Below are 15,177 nucleotides of genomic sequence, written 5' to 3'. Positions count from 1 at the left end.
TCCACTATTATTCAAGTTGTTGGTTCTGTAAATGTTATGTGCTGTAAATAGACCTCATGCTTTTTACTGTGACTGTCATGCATGAAAATTAAAGGTTGTCATTCAAATTGTTTTCAACTAACTGACTAAAACAGCCCAATCAGGAAATCATAGATAGTATTTCCTAAAATGAATCAAGTTTTTGAAAAGCAGGGTGGGCATACAGGCTAGTTGGGCAGTGGTGAAGGTTTATGTTCTAGCCTAATGCAGATCTTACAGAGTTTAAACCAGCTCAGTGCAGAGACAGTTAAGCTGCAGCAGTTGGCCTTTGCTGTGAACTGATGGACACTATTTATATGTGTGCTGCTTTTCAGCTGTGCTCAGCAACTTGGTTTTACTGTAGCAATTTAACTGCAATTAGCAAACCTTAGCTGTTTTCAGGGAGCAACAAAACTGAGCCTCATTTAGTGCAGAATCATAAAGGGTCATAGTTGTGCCAGTTAGGTGCACCAGTAACAATAAAGGTTTTAGCTGTCAGTAAATTTCAGTCTTAAAAGTGTTATGCTGATCATGCTGACAAAAGGATTAAAAGCACTGTGTATAAACTTTTCGTATATAGGAGACTTGATAAAAACAGGAGAGGTAAAGCAATTATTACTGTAACACCTGTACGTTTTCAGAAACAAAAATACTAAGCACATTCTATTGTAACTCTTCAGAATAACTTTTCAAAGTGATTTGAAAAGTTCTTTAACTGAAATGGCCTTAAATGATGCAGGATGGGCAAGTGACTAATAATCAATCCACTTACCACCTGTAATATTTGACTTAACTCAGTGGGTATCTATTAATAGTAAACATGGCAGTGATGTACTGTAGAGCAATAAGCTGAAATAATCTTTTTTGTATATTTGTATTTTGTATATTTGTATTTTTTAATCTATTTTTTTATAAAACTTGGCATAAAATGTGAACTGAAACTTGGAAGTTAACAGACAAAGCTGTATGATCACACCAGCTTTCAAATTTTAATTATGAAGCTGTCAAAAAGGATTTATGAAGCTAATGTTTCTGAGCAGTCACCATGCTCATAGTTGTTAAGCTTTTTAACTGCTAGAAAAAATACCTATTAAGGTGAAATGTGTTGTAGGTTTGGAATGTAAGCTGAGCAAAAAATTGGTTTTGGTCCTGATATTCATTGTTTAAAATGTCAAAGCTATATTTTTAATAAGTTCTGTTGTGCTCCTAAATCTTGTTAATATTCTTGACGTGAAATACATAAATGAAAGAGAAGTAGCTGACAGGAACTAAACTGTCTTCATCTTCCAGCTGCGGGAGATTCTACATCTTTATAGGAATAGTGAAATACTCAAATGGTTTTTGAAGTGTGATACTTATTTTTATGTTGCACTTAAGGCATAGTTATCTTTGCAATTTTTATTAATTCAATGATGTAAAGCTAAACTTTTTCCATAGTTGTCCAGCAAAAGCAAGTCATGCTCCTAGTGGAGTTCAAGCATTGAAGTAAGTTTTCCAAAACATTGTCAGTTTGATATATAAAGCACTTCCTTGTACAATATTGATTTACTCAGTTTTCTTACACAAGGAATTGAATTTTGTTTTCTTGACTCTGTTCTTTCACCTTCATGCTGTTTACTGAGGCTTTCCCTTTCTCCCCTTGCAATGGAGAGGTGATCTGCGAGGCTTGCGTTAAGGTTAGAACATACTTCTTCTGTCATGACACCCTTTGGAAGAGATTACTTTTGTTGAAAGTAAAGCCAACCTTTGTTAGGCAGCAATTCTAGAAAGGTGTTTTTTGTAAGTGCAGGGGTCACCTTCTTGTAGAGTGGACACTGTGAGCATTGACATAGCAGAGACTGATCATTGGTTTTAGGTTTTGCTGCTTCATATAGAAACATTTGTTCTGAGAGAGCCTTGTGAATACAGGCACTCTTTTATTTTCTAAATTACATATTGGAAGGGATGTTGACAAACTGCTCTTTAGCAAAGGGCTTTTGCTCCCTGGTCTAGCAAGCTTTGAATTTTCAGTGGACTTCCTGAATATTCTTCAATGTTGGAGGTTATGATAATAAGTTTCTCTTGTGTCCCAAAAAATACCAAAATTTTTTATTTGGTGCATGAAAATCCCAGCTGGAAACCACAAAAGCACACTGAACTTTGAAAGTGGATGATTGATGAGAGAAACTGTTGCTACCAATATTAGTATTATGCTGCCAAAATAGAGGTGGGGGAGCACACACTGAAAATAATTCTAAGGAAAATGTTTAGCTCCAGTGTGGAACCTCTGTAGGCAAGACACTGTGGGGAGAGTGTTATGCAGTGTCCTCACTGATTACTTGACATTACAGTAGCAGTGGTTGGAGAAAGAAAGAATGATAAATTTCCAAATCATTTACTCTCAGACACTGAGTCTTCTTCCATGGAAAGCTGACTTTTCCTGCTGTCATACAGGAGTTGCTACATAAGCTTTTCAGCAGTTGAAAGAAAGAACTAATTTTTAAGACCTAACTGCACAGAATTATTATTAAGTACTTAACATGTAAGGGTAATTTAGCAAGAACAGCAAGTCAAGACACAGTAGTATGTATGTATCTGTGCAAACATACAAGTATTACATACACAGGCAGGTACTTGCCATTCAGTGAAATGCTGTGTGCAAAGACAGGTCTTGTAATTTGCTCAAAGCCAACTAACCTGTGGATTATAAGTAATTGATAGCAGGTTCTTGTCTTGTAGGAGGCAAAAAAGGGGACATTTGCATCTTGAATGGTGTGGGATTGTTTTTTTGCAAATAGAGAGAACTATTTTTGGCCACTCTGTTATGGCCTTTGGAACCAGACCGACTTTGACTGCGTTAACACAACAACTCTCCAAGGAACCTTTCCTTACAAAACTTAGTTTCTGTAATGCTTAAATGACAAATTTTAACCCAAGTAAATTGTAGCAGTATTGAATTATCTTATCTGTTGTAGAGCTGGTCACTCAGATACTTCATAGAGGGCTAAATCCAAAATGGTGTATGGTTTAAGAGTATTGTGTTCTCTTGTTTGTTTTTTTTTTTAACAATGATAAGCTGATAATACCGAGACAGGATTTAAACCTAAGACTTTGAAGATAGTGGTCTGGTTTTTAGGGATGATTCATCCATCTCCTTCTACTTTTATCTCTCTGACACTTGGCTTATTGTTGGCTTTGAATTGGCACCAGAAACAGAGGTGAATCCCAAAAATTTGAAGGATGTGGTATGGCAGGAGGATTGAAGCAGGGAGATGTAGTGTTTGGGATGCGAAACATGTTACGTTAGTTGGATGCTCTACTCAACCTAATGGTAGAAACTCCCCTGCCCAAGTTGTGTTGGTACTGTAAAAGCTGAAAAAACTATATCAAGAATAATAATTTAAGGGAAAAATAAAAATATCAAGCTGACACTGTTGAAATTTGGTACTGACTTTGATGGGAAACATCTGGAAAACAATCAGAGCTGGAAAAGTATCAGAGCTCATTTGAAGTCAAGAGCAAGTCTTGCATTTATTAGCAGAAAACTGTGTCAGAGGCTTTGAAACCAACCAGGAAATGGAAGGAGACATTTTACTTGCTATAATCATACCAGAAAATTGGGTTTTGCTTTATTCAATTTTGTCTCTTATTTTAATGGGGGGATAGCTATTTAAGAGTAGAAGAAATTTTGTTGGGGTCTTTGCTTGTCCTCATCATTATTGCAGGGTACATGTAAAAAGTATTTGAATAGGCCCCAGAACATAGTAAGAAACAAAAACTGAAATCAAGGCACATTTCAACTAAACCCAAGTATTTTCCAGAATTTCTGCTATTTTCAGCAGAAATTTTCCCTGACCTGTGTGGATATTAAAATGTGTTGTGCTTTGTGTAGCAATAGAATCCTACATCAGTGAAAGAGACAAGAGCTGTTGAACATCAGGTCCAAAATAAAGTGTTCAAGGAAGTCATAGTAGGAAATTGTTGCTTTTGAATCAAGTGCCATATGAAACAAAATTTAAATTATGCCCTTAATGTTTTGTGGAAAGCATTAAGAACTCAAACATGTATCAGTGATTATGTGAAATATTATAGTTAAAGAACTTGCTGAAATGAAATAATATCTTTCATAGCCACAGATAAGGGTGGCATTTTCTTGATTTGGAGATGACATTCGTGATGTGATTTGCAAGCAAAATGTTACAAAGTTTGGCATTCCTCATCTTAAAGTTGTTCTCCATTTGGGAAACTTGCTTGGTACAGGAAGTAAAAAAAAAAAGTTTTACATTTAGAAAGCTCTAAATGACATCAGAAGTGAACTCGCGTAGTCTTAGTTCTAATTGGCCTTATAAACAAGAAGGGACAGTTTTAATTTTGTTATTCTTCAACAATAGAAGGTACCAAAATAAATAAATCTTACAGCTATCATGGTTATGTATTGCAGGAATACACATGAACAAATGCTTAATTGATCCTGTGTTTGTAATTGATTTTATATGTTAATTAGTCCTTGTTGGTAATGCAGCTGGACGGTCTGACAACTGGTGGATGAATGGGAAGTTTTGAAGGAAAAACTCTTTGTAAAACATTGAATTTCTAATATATTAATAAGACTGTAATTGTGCTTATTTCATATATGCAAGGGTAAAATTTGCCAGGATCCTTGTGGATGTGGAGAGATAAGACCTCAGTATCAGAGGCAAAACAATTAGAAAGCCAAATAATCAAAGCCAAACAAGTACATAGCTTGGAAGGATTTTGCTGGTACTGTTTGAAATTGTGTTTTCAGGTCATAAATCTTGTGTCTTAAGCAAATACCTTTTCAAAGAAGAGGGATTTGAACGTCATGACCTAGGGATGTGTGGGACATAGAACCCTGGTAAACCTGGATTCTTAAATCTCTACTTCTTTGTTAAATGACCAAACTCACTTTAAGTCGATTTTTACTAAAATCATAATCTGAATTCTTCTTATTCATTTTGGTAGTGCATCTTTCTTGCTCAGTTTCCTGTCTTCTGTCAAATTAATTCCATTTATGCATAGTTCCCTAACAAACCATCACTTTTTACATAGTTAAGGAATAAAATTATGTCCTTTGAAAAGCTGTGTGAAATTTTACTTATGTCATGCTTAAAATGTTGCATTCAGCAGCAAGGTGTGTAGTAATCATGACAAATGTGAGAATTCTGTCTAGTATGAGAAAATTGTATGCCTGTCTCTGAGTAGTGAGATTAAAAATCATATTTATGGTTATTGAATTGTGATTTGTCAAATCACTGAAAGCTTGACAGAGATCTAGTTCTATCTGGCTTCCTCTTTGTGATGGTAAATTTAGAGTGCTTCTAATGTGGTGGTAGTACTGCTTTCATGGATCTTGCTTATGGGCATTTAACTAAATTACATGATACAATGAGCTACTTGCTGTCCATGCAATATTCTCTCTGAAAGGTTCAAGCTACAATAACATGTTTAAAAATGCTTTTTTGATTTTAAAATAGTTAGCTTGCAATGGGCAAGGCAAAAAGTAACTTCAGCATGGCATAGAAATAAGAAGTGTAGTTGTATATAGTATTGTGGTTGATTGGTATCATATCAGTGTCATCAGGCCATCACTTGGAACCTTGCCTGCAATACAGATGCATACATTTCCAGTAGACCTAAAGAACAAAGGAAAAAGCTGCATGCTGGAGAAGTTTGGTATCTGGCAGTCTCTTGTTTACATGCATAACCTGACATGAAATTAGTTTATATTTTATATTGAGGAATGAATATGGAAGTTTCTTTGTGCATGAAGAATCAAAAGGCTTACAGAAGGAATGCATAGATATAATTATTGGTTCAACTGTTTCAATTTTTGTTGTTTTAAAAACCTGAAGGCTCCTTGCTCAACATAAATGTTACTTTGAGATTAATACATGCCATTTTTAACTATGCTTCTTTCACTAATCCCAAGGTGAGGCTGAGTAAGTTTTATTAATGAAACAAATGTTTTTGGAGAGAATAGCTTAAAAATCAGTAGTTCATGTGACTGAGCACACAACTTGTGGTTTTTCATTCTTATATTCAGTGCCCTGAATTATTTCTGAAGGGGGAATTTAATGTGGAATAATTGACTCTGTGGCATCATGAATTAATTTGATCCAGAATTCCCTATGGCTGGATGGAAAGTAGAGGACTGCTTGAGTTTTTCCTCCTTGGAGGAGGTAAATAATGATGATCAAAATCTGAGTAGAAAAACTCCATCTCCTTATTTTGAGGAGGGCAAATTGTGTACCTGAAGGCTATTTTTATTTTATTCACTCCTCATTCTTTGTGTACTGCTGCAGCTTAACTCAAAACCATGTGTAAGAAAGCTAGTTCAAAGCTTGTGAGTAATTTAAGACCTCTATTGTGCCATGAACTTGAGAATGAAAAACTATTCTTGTAGAACATACCCATCAACTTTGCTTTCTTATAAACCCTTAACTGATTTAGCTCGCATTGACATTCTGTGCCTTTTCTGTGTCTTGTCTACTTCTTTGCTCTTTCCATTAGATCCTCCTACTACTACCACTCGACTGCCCACGGTTCCCTGGCATCCTTCGACTGATGGCACCACAGGTTTAGCAACAGAACCTAGAATAATAAATTTCCCAACATCAACCTTGCCAACAAAACAGGACGACACTTGGGGTATCGTTGTTGGTTGTGTGGTGGGTGGGGTTCTTTTGCTGTTACTTCTTGGTACTCTGGTTGGAGCTGTCTACTATAAGAGAAGAAAGACGTTCCGCGGTGACTACTTTGCTAAGAGCTACATTCCACCATCAGATATGCAAAAAGAGTCCCAAATAGATGTTCTTCAGTCAGATGAAATGGGTTCTTACCCTGGCAGTATAACAAAAGAAACAAAGCACCCAATGAACTTAATATCTAAAGATTATTTGGAAGACCCTGGAAAACCTGAGTTGAACAATGTAGACAATACTAACAGGTACCAGGACCGTTATGAAAGACCAATGGATTACCATGAAGGTGGAACATTTGGAATGAGTTTTATGCATGGTGAATTTTATGAGGATGATGACTTTGTTTCTCACTTAGATGGTGCAGTAATATCTCGGAGGGAGTGGTATGTGTAGTAACCACTGAAAACTAAACGTGTACCTGCAGTTCGCTTCATTGGCTGGTCACTTTCAGATTGTTTATACTTACACAAGAGGAGAATAAACTTTGAAACTTTTTTTTGAAGGTTTTTATATGTTGACTTGACACAATGGAAATACTGAATCTGGGGAAAATATATTTGAGCTGCTTTTTTTTCCCAATGCTGTACTACTGTTTAAGATTTGAGTTTTAATGCAGAGTGCTTATATTGGTCTATGTCAGAGTTAAAAAAAAGGCTAAATTAAAGTTGCCATTCAATATTGTTTAAGAATAAAAAGTGGCTGTCTTGGCTCTCTGATTTAAAAATAAGTTTACCCAAGGCAATGATCAAATATAATCTTTGGGGGCTTTGAATTACCCAATCTAGGTAACATCCACAGTAAACTTAAGGCTTCTATATAGCAAATACTTTACCAATTAAAATAAGTTACAGCAGAATTGAAGCTTTATTTTCTAGGGTTTTTTTCTGCATAAAAATGAATACCTCTTAGCATTTTAATGAGCCTTCTTGTAACTATATAGTTAAAAGTTAAGTCATTGCACTGAAACTAACTTATGAACAACATTTTGAGGAGTAACTGTAAACAGGTCAAAGGCTTGTATTTGAATAAGATGAAAAGTTATTTTTTTATAGTCATTGATTACTAAAGCTTACTCTAGTGTCTGTATATATACATACAGTGAGGTGTTTTGTTAGGCCTGTAATTGGCAGGATGTCAAAACTCATTAATGCATACAAGATGCTCTTTGCAACTCCACAGGGTGCAATTTTTGAGACCTGTTCTGGAGGCTTTGTGGGAATCTTACCATTGAACTTAAAAGCTGGTTATATGGACACAACTAAGGAGGAAACACCCATATAGATTCCAAAGCTGGAGGCTAATGTGAATGTGCTTATTTTCCCAGGTGCCAAAAAGCATTAGTTTCTATGACCAGAAGTTAAAACAGCGGTTTTACGCTGCTTCTGACTAAGTTACAATACCTGCTTTGAAGAGGGTAGACAGAGTTTCAGATTATTAGTAGGGAAGTGGACATTTGCACTGCTACTTCAGGTATTGAAAATGCACTCTTCAGTGGTGCAACTCAAAGAGTCTATGAAACAGGAATTCAGTCTCTGTGCAGTCTCTGTACCACAGTGGATTTGGTTTCCCTGCAAATAATTCATACTGATTTTACATGTTCTTTAAAATGACATGGTATCCATTATACATAGGAAATCTTGTCTGACATGTGAAATAGTTCTACTTTATCTTGAGCAGATTCACCAAACTAAATCTGCCGATTATGCAAGGAGGAATGAAACAACTTTAGATGAATTGCAGAACAATGAATTCATAAGTAGAATACTAAATCTTTTGAAGTGTTTAGCTTGCGGAAATTGAAGCTGATAAGGCTATTAGTATTTGAAACCTGAAAAGGGTCTGCTACCATTAATGTGAAATAGGCTGCATAAAGCCGCTCCATGAGCATTGATGCTGGAAGTTCTTTTCTGTCCTCATGATGTTTGGTAGCTTACAGCATTTAGAGCTTCCCAAAAATAGTTATATTGAGTGTTGTAGACAATACACTGTGATTGCATATGACTGCATGTCTTTAAAAAATATTAAGACAACAGCTTTATTTGAAATTCAAATGGAAAAGCATCCCTAAACAACTTAAGTTTGGGTTTGGATTAATGGAGTACATGATTGACCAAAGTCTCAAAAACAATAGCAAGTGATATTGTGGTTATCTGTAGTTTGAGTGCAAACAAAAGAAAAGGAGTGAAATTTCTAGCAGAGGGTTCTGATCCAAATTATCTCTGGAATAAAGAGATTATACCTCTCTTCAAATAAAAACTTGATATATCATCTTTAAAAGATGGTTTTACTTGGAAATAAACATAACCATAAACCAGTTTTCCACATGGGATATCTTGCTTTTGTCCCAGTGGATTTTTTGCTTTGATTTTTAAAATATATATATATATTTAATTCCTATGGGTTGAGAAGTTGAAATGTTCTGGAGTTGAAGTTATTAATAGGGATAGGGCTTACGTGCGTTGCAATGTTTTGTACATTATATCTACTGTAAAAACAATTGATTGTACTACAAATGGCTGTTGTGTGAATAAACTTTTTCTTACATTCTGAAACACAGGTAGTGTTCAAAAATGTTTCACAGGTATATTCTTAAAAATTGGATATGGAAAAGCACAATAAACTCATAGGCTGGATAGAATGAACTAAAGTGTTTAAGCTGTTTGAGATGAGCTGTTTAGTATTCCCCTAAGAGAGCATAAACTTATAAAACAAATGTCTTCAGAAACTCTTTTAAGAAGATTAAGAGAATGATAAATGGAGGTGTTTGCTGTCCAAAACATTTATTTTCAAGCACAGCTGATAAACTAACTAGGAATTGCATACTTCAAAATAGTCGTGGTTTTTCATTCTAGTGTCTTTGTTTACTTTAACCATATTTCTTGGAGTTAATCAATTCCCATCTATTTCTGACCATCTGGTGGTTAAAATGCTTTTTAGGTGGCACCATACATGTTAGGTGCTCTCTTGTTCATCTTGGCATGTTGGTCTGGGTTTATGATCATTCTGCTGGTTAGACTGATGTTTTGCCAAACCAAATGAAGTGTGTCCTGTGGTAATTGCATTTAAGATCCTGTGTGTCACTGTGATGGGATATTACTATTTTTCCTGGTGTTTAGAAGCAAGTGGGTGTTTGTCATCTCACCCATAATCAGACTCAATGGGTGGGAGTTGATTGAAAGTATAAGTGTTAAAAATATAGCAGAATTTACTAGAAGAAAATGCACCATGAAGTTAGGATGAAGCAATCAAGGAACTCTTCTGATATAATGACAAGACCAAAGCATCTTCAAGAATTCTGGACCTAAGAATGGATATTAGTTAGTTGAGACTTTCCCACTTCAAGAAGAGGGCACCCAGTGTAAACTGAACTTAAGCCAGTTAAAATGCAATAGAAGGGTCAATTCCACTGATTCTTGTGCCCATTCTTCAGGAAAAGTTATGAATTATGCTTGTGTTGCAGTTTAAGCCCAGCTTGCAGCTAAGCACAACACAACTTCATGCTATGCCCACACCCATCTTCTCCCACCCTGGTGGAATGGGGAGGAGAATCAAAAGTAAAACTTGTAGGTTGAGATGGGAACAGTTTAATAATTGACAACAAAGTAAAATACAATAATAATAGTAATGCATAATGAAAGGGGGAGAAACAAACAAGTGAGGCACAATACTTCTTTTGGGGTAATTTTCTCAGTTTGTATGCTTGGCATGGTGTTCTGTGGTGTGGAATATTCCTTTGGCCACTTCAGGTGATCTGTCCCAACTGCGCTCCCTCCTAGTTTTCTTTTGTGCAACTCCTCACTGGCACAGTGTGAGAGACACACACACAAAATAAAAGTCGTTATCTTAGAATAAACATGACTTAACCTACCCATGTTTTGGTTTTTGCTATCAGCACTCTTTTCATGCTGAAACCAAACCACTGTACAAGCTCCTGAGAAGAAATTAACTCTATCCCAGCCAAAGCCAGGACAGTTTATAGTGTTGGGGCTGGTTTCATAAACCAAAAGTGGTACGTTGCATTCATCTGTGAGGAGCAAAGTAACTTCTGCAAGTTGTTACTCTAGGACTTTATGTTTAACATTAAGGAAGTCACAAAAAAAAAACTTATTTCAGTTTTTTTCAAGTTACTTAAATATATTTTGTGAGTGCGATCCCAGGGGAATATTCATGTTGGATCTTTGATAAGCAGTGAGGGGACAGGAATTGCTTTATTAGAGTGCAAGTCAAGTGATGTATTTTGGTTTGGTTTTTTTTTTTAATTGAAAGGTTTTGCTCAGCTTTCCAGCATACAGGCAGAACAACATTAGAAATCTTAGGAAATGATAAATCATATTGCATAATTTCAGGGGTTTTATCTGTGAGTAGAACATAAAGCTGAAGAGGTTCTCAAAATTTCCTTCGGTAAGAGATTGAGTAGAGAATGGTTGTGTTGCATTTGAGTAATAATAAAGTGGACTGCTTTAGAAATACATTGAAGGTATAGAACTGTGTTAATTTTCAATTTCTTCGCTGTTAAATTTTCTGATTCAGTACTCAATGTAAATGAGAGCATCATTTAATGTACGCTGCCTGAACTTTGTAGGTAAGTGTTTAGTGCAGCTGACATGAGTTACTCCAATTGTGAAACTTTTTGTTGAGCTTGTTGGCACAAGTTCAAAGCACTGATGATTTTAAGTTAAAGTATGTTAGCAGGTTTTTCAGTTTTGGGACTTAAAAATTTATTTCTAAGCATAGTGAAAGGAGTGGCCTTTAAAGACTGACAAGTATGTTAGTTCAGTATGAGAGTTGTTCAGTGTTGGATTTGACAATGCTAAGGTCAAAAGAAAAATGCTGTAAAAGCAAACAACCACAGCTTTTTCTCTCTCCTTATTAAAATTTATTTATAAAAATTACTTTCTTGTAGCTTGGAGTGTGAAGTCCTAAAAATGATAAGTGGTCTTAGGGTTTGCTTTGATAAGTATCAGCCAAATATTTAGTGTTTGTTTGCATATTCATTGCTCCTAGTAGTTAGTATATGGGGTTTTTTACCCTGATTTTGTTTTTCTTTTTTGCTTTCTGCAAACTTAAGTGTCATTAAAGAGAGATTGTCAATAAACCATAGCTGCCCAGATTTTTGAATTAACACCTTCTTAGCTTATTTAAGTGCAAATCATATGTTTCATAATATTATTTACATTGAAATCAAGAATGAAAGCATGATACTTAATAAAAGTAGTCCATAAAATTTTTGAAATAAAAAATTTTTATTTCATGAACTCTCTTAATTCCACCAGTTTTTTAGTTGGGTAAATTGAAGCAATACTGCAAAAGTGCTAGTGCAGGGCAAGGTTTTCTGTTTGGCAGTGGAAGGAAGAAGCGTTTCTCAGAACAACACTGAAGTAGCTTATCTAAGTATTGAAAGTATATGAACTTCTTAAAGTTGTAATCTATGCTATCACATTGCAGATGTGCCATTTAAGCAGACATCTTCTGTTGCTGTAGCAGGGGCTGTGATTGGAGCAGTCCTTGCTCTTTTTATCATTACCATCTTTGTGACAGTGCTGCTGACCCCAAGGAAGAAAAGGCCAGCCTATCTTGACAAAGTGTGAGTATGTGTTGGACTTGTTTTTTTCATTCAGCTGAAAGTGATATGCAGAAAGAGTTTGTTCTGTACAGTAATTTAAGTGTCTGACTTAATTTAGCAGCTATTCAGCTTTTGTAATTTCAGGGCTCTATTTTCAGAGTACACAAATGTGAAATCACACATTTCTGAAAAAGAAATGAGGAAGGTAAGAATTACTTTGGAAGTAATATAATACCTCTTGAGAAGTTTGGAATTCTCTGAAAGAAAACTACTCATGGCTGTAACTGGAGGGCAAAAAAGGGTTCCCTCTTGACTGTTGCCAGTGACTGCTAGTTTGTTGTAACTGCAGGTCTAACTTGCAAGTAAATTTGCCATGCTTTGCAAATGTGAAGGCCCCCTAAAATTAGTTTTGAAATATTTGTAAAATTAAGCAAGCTCCCACAGATACATGCTCAGAAATTACTGACTTCTTGTGCTTTCTGGAATGTTGGTTGTTTCTTCAAGTCTCTGGCACAGACATGCAATTTACTTTATCAATGTGATCAAACGAAAAAGAAGGAAACAAAAACATCCAAAAAGGTGTTGCCACTTGAAGTGAATGATGTCTAGATTCTGTTTGGAACATGCATAAAAAAGTAACAGGGGCTCAGAATATTTGTAAAGATGGGTCTTTTTACATCCCCTATACAGTTACTTATATCCCATATACAGTTAAAACTAAAACTGAATTAGAAATGTTGCTCATGTAGTTAAGTAAAATAGTTAAGAGCCTTTAGCATAAAACAAGTTTCCTCATTTGCATTGAGCTAGCAAGATGAGTCAGGAGTCTTCTTTTGAGCACCTTTTACCATGGTTTCTCTTAAATTCTGTATCTGAAGCTTATTTCTATGAATCATCTTAAACAGTTAAATTCTTTTATAACCACTTGCTTTCACTGAGAAAGTTAAAATAGAAAAAGTCTTGCATGTAAGAATTGCTAGTAAGGCTTTCTCAAGTAATTATTTTTTAAGGGAAGCCTATAATTTAAAAAGTTGTTCAAGCTGTATCTCATAACTTAGAAACGTGTTAGATACCAGTAGTTTCTAATCCTCCTTAGTTGGAGTGTATGGAGGGAAGTTCAGTCTGCTTAATTCAGGATGCAATAAATAACAAATTCTGGGTAGTGCTTTTCTACAAAAAGTGTGTGCCAGTGGTAGGCATATTCCATTACAATATATCACATCTGAGTCATTGCTGACTGAAAGGTGTTTGTCCCTGAGTATTGAGCGCTGGGTGATTTGGCAGTTAATACCTGACCATTCGATTGGACTTCACAAACACGATGTGTCATATTTCATTCCCTCTTTACTACAGGATTGATCTTCCACCCACTCACAAACCAGCCTCATTTGAGGAGAGAACAATGTCAGTGCCACAAAAAGAAGCTATGCTTCAGGTGAGTAAGTGTTTATATGCATCTTAAATTAACTTAAGGAAAGTGTTAACTTTGCTTTATTGTGTTAACTTGGTCTGATTTTGCCTTCCTGATAATATATGTAAGCCTTTCAATGGTTTCACAACCAAGCTGTTTCCCTACATATGTGATATCTGAATCTTTTGTTTATAATGTTAAAGTCATCTGTAGAGGTCAGGAAACTTGTAGACAGATCGTATCTTGTATCTATCTTCGACAGATACAGCTCCTTTTGAATGAGAAAAATCTATAGTTGAAATTCTGTGGTAAGAGAATATACATAGCTTTATAAAGCAGTCTTCATAAGAGAGAAAAATTATGCTTGGTAAACTTAAAAACTGACCTTATCAAAAGCTCCCTTGCTAGAAACAACTGCCATTCTTTTAAGTTATTAACGGTTGAGGGGTGGGGATACACTGAATTTGGGCTTTGACATGGCTAATCTACTCAAAGTATGAGTTTGAGTCTCACTGAAGATCACTAAATCACTTTTAAATATTTGCAATTATGTAACTAATAATTTTATCTTTTCTGCCTGCATTTACCAGCAGCAAAGGCCCATACCAATTTCATGACAAATAGTTAAAAATTTTAGTGTCCTTTCAGGGGTAGCTTCTTGTCATCTAAAGTAATGCTGTCCAAGCAAGACAGCAATAGGCAAAAAACTTCTTTACCAGCATTTAATGTTTGTGTGGGTGTAGTCTGATCAAACCCATTTGTAGAGGTCACACTGGAAAGCTGATTCTAGCAAATGAAACAGTTTGAGTAAGTGGGGGAGCAAGGAGGGGTAGGGCTACATTCTTCCTTACAGTTTTGAGGTGGACTGGAGTGCTTGGTGAATTCAGGCTTGTCTTGCACTAGGCATTATAGAGGAGGACCTGTTCTTCAGAGGTGACTTAAGCTAATATCATTGATTATTACACTTCATATAATAAACCAGTCAGTTATAGATCCTGGCCATGGTCCCTAAAGTGTCTTGTGTGTGTTTATATTAAATTAATCAGTCAGATTTTTTAGAGTTCTGCTTACATTGAAGAAAACTTCTGTTACCTATCAGTATTTGTAAGAATTAGATTGTAATTGTTTTTAATAAAATTTTTGTTCCATCCTCAGTACATACCATAAATTATGTGATTCTGACCACTGATGTGCATGAATCGTAACACTGAGCTAATTAAAACAATCAATTGTTTATAAGAAATATCATTTTTCCAATACTATGGTATATCTTTGCAGCTGTAAGGACCTATAAACGTCCTTTCTCATAGAGGGGAAAATAAAATGTTCACCTACCTTTAAGAAGGATTTTGATGGAGTTCTTAATAACATTGAAAATATTCTTGTAGATTTTCTTTGTGACTGATGGTTCCTAAAGCTCACCAAATATCAGTTGCTGATAAAAGTTTTCCTTATGTCATAAATGTTACAGTGGGTAATACTTG

At 35.4% G+C, this 15,177-nt stretch overlaps 1 protein-coding gene across 3 annotated transcripts in view; it reads left to right on the top strand.

Annotated features, from left to right (window-relative positions):
* NECTIN3 (nectin cell adhesion molecule 3) overlaps positions 1 to 15,177 on the top strand; it is a 60,430-nt gene that overhangs the window by 37,830 nt on the left and 7,423 nt on the right. For 2 of the 3 annotated variants that reach the window (XM_064410564.1, XM_064410562.1), the window contains exon 6: positions 6,529 to 9,275. In XM_064410564.1, the coding sequence (XP_064266634.1) occupies positions 6,529 to 7,112 (584 nt within the window). In that variant the 3' untranslated portion in view covers positions 7,113 to 9,275. Of the gene's footprint in view, positions 1 to 6,528; positions 9,276 to 12,164; positions 12,304 to 13,635; positions 13,718 to 15,177 lie in introns of those variants that run through there. The other variant, XM_064410563.1, reaches the window with a different exon arrangement.

This window comes from Passer domesticus, chromosome 2 (genome assembly GCF_036417665.1).
Source record: "Passer domesticus isolate bPasDom1 chromosome 2, bPasDom1.hap1, whole genome shotgun sequence".
Classification (NCBI taxonomy): domain Eukaryota; kingdom Metazoa; phylum Chordata; class Aves; order Passeriformes; family Passeridae; genus Passer; species Passer domesticus.
The sequence above is the reverse complement of the archived record's forward strand: the minus strand, read 5'-3'. Positions and strand labels throughout refer to the sequence as shown.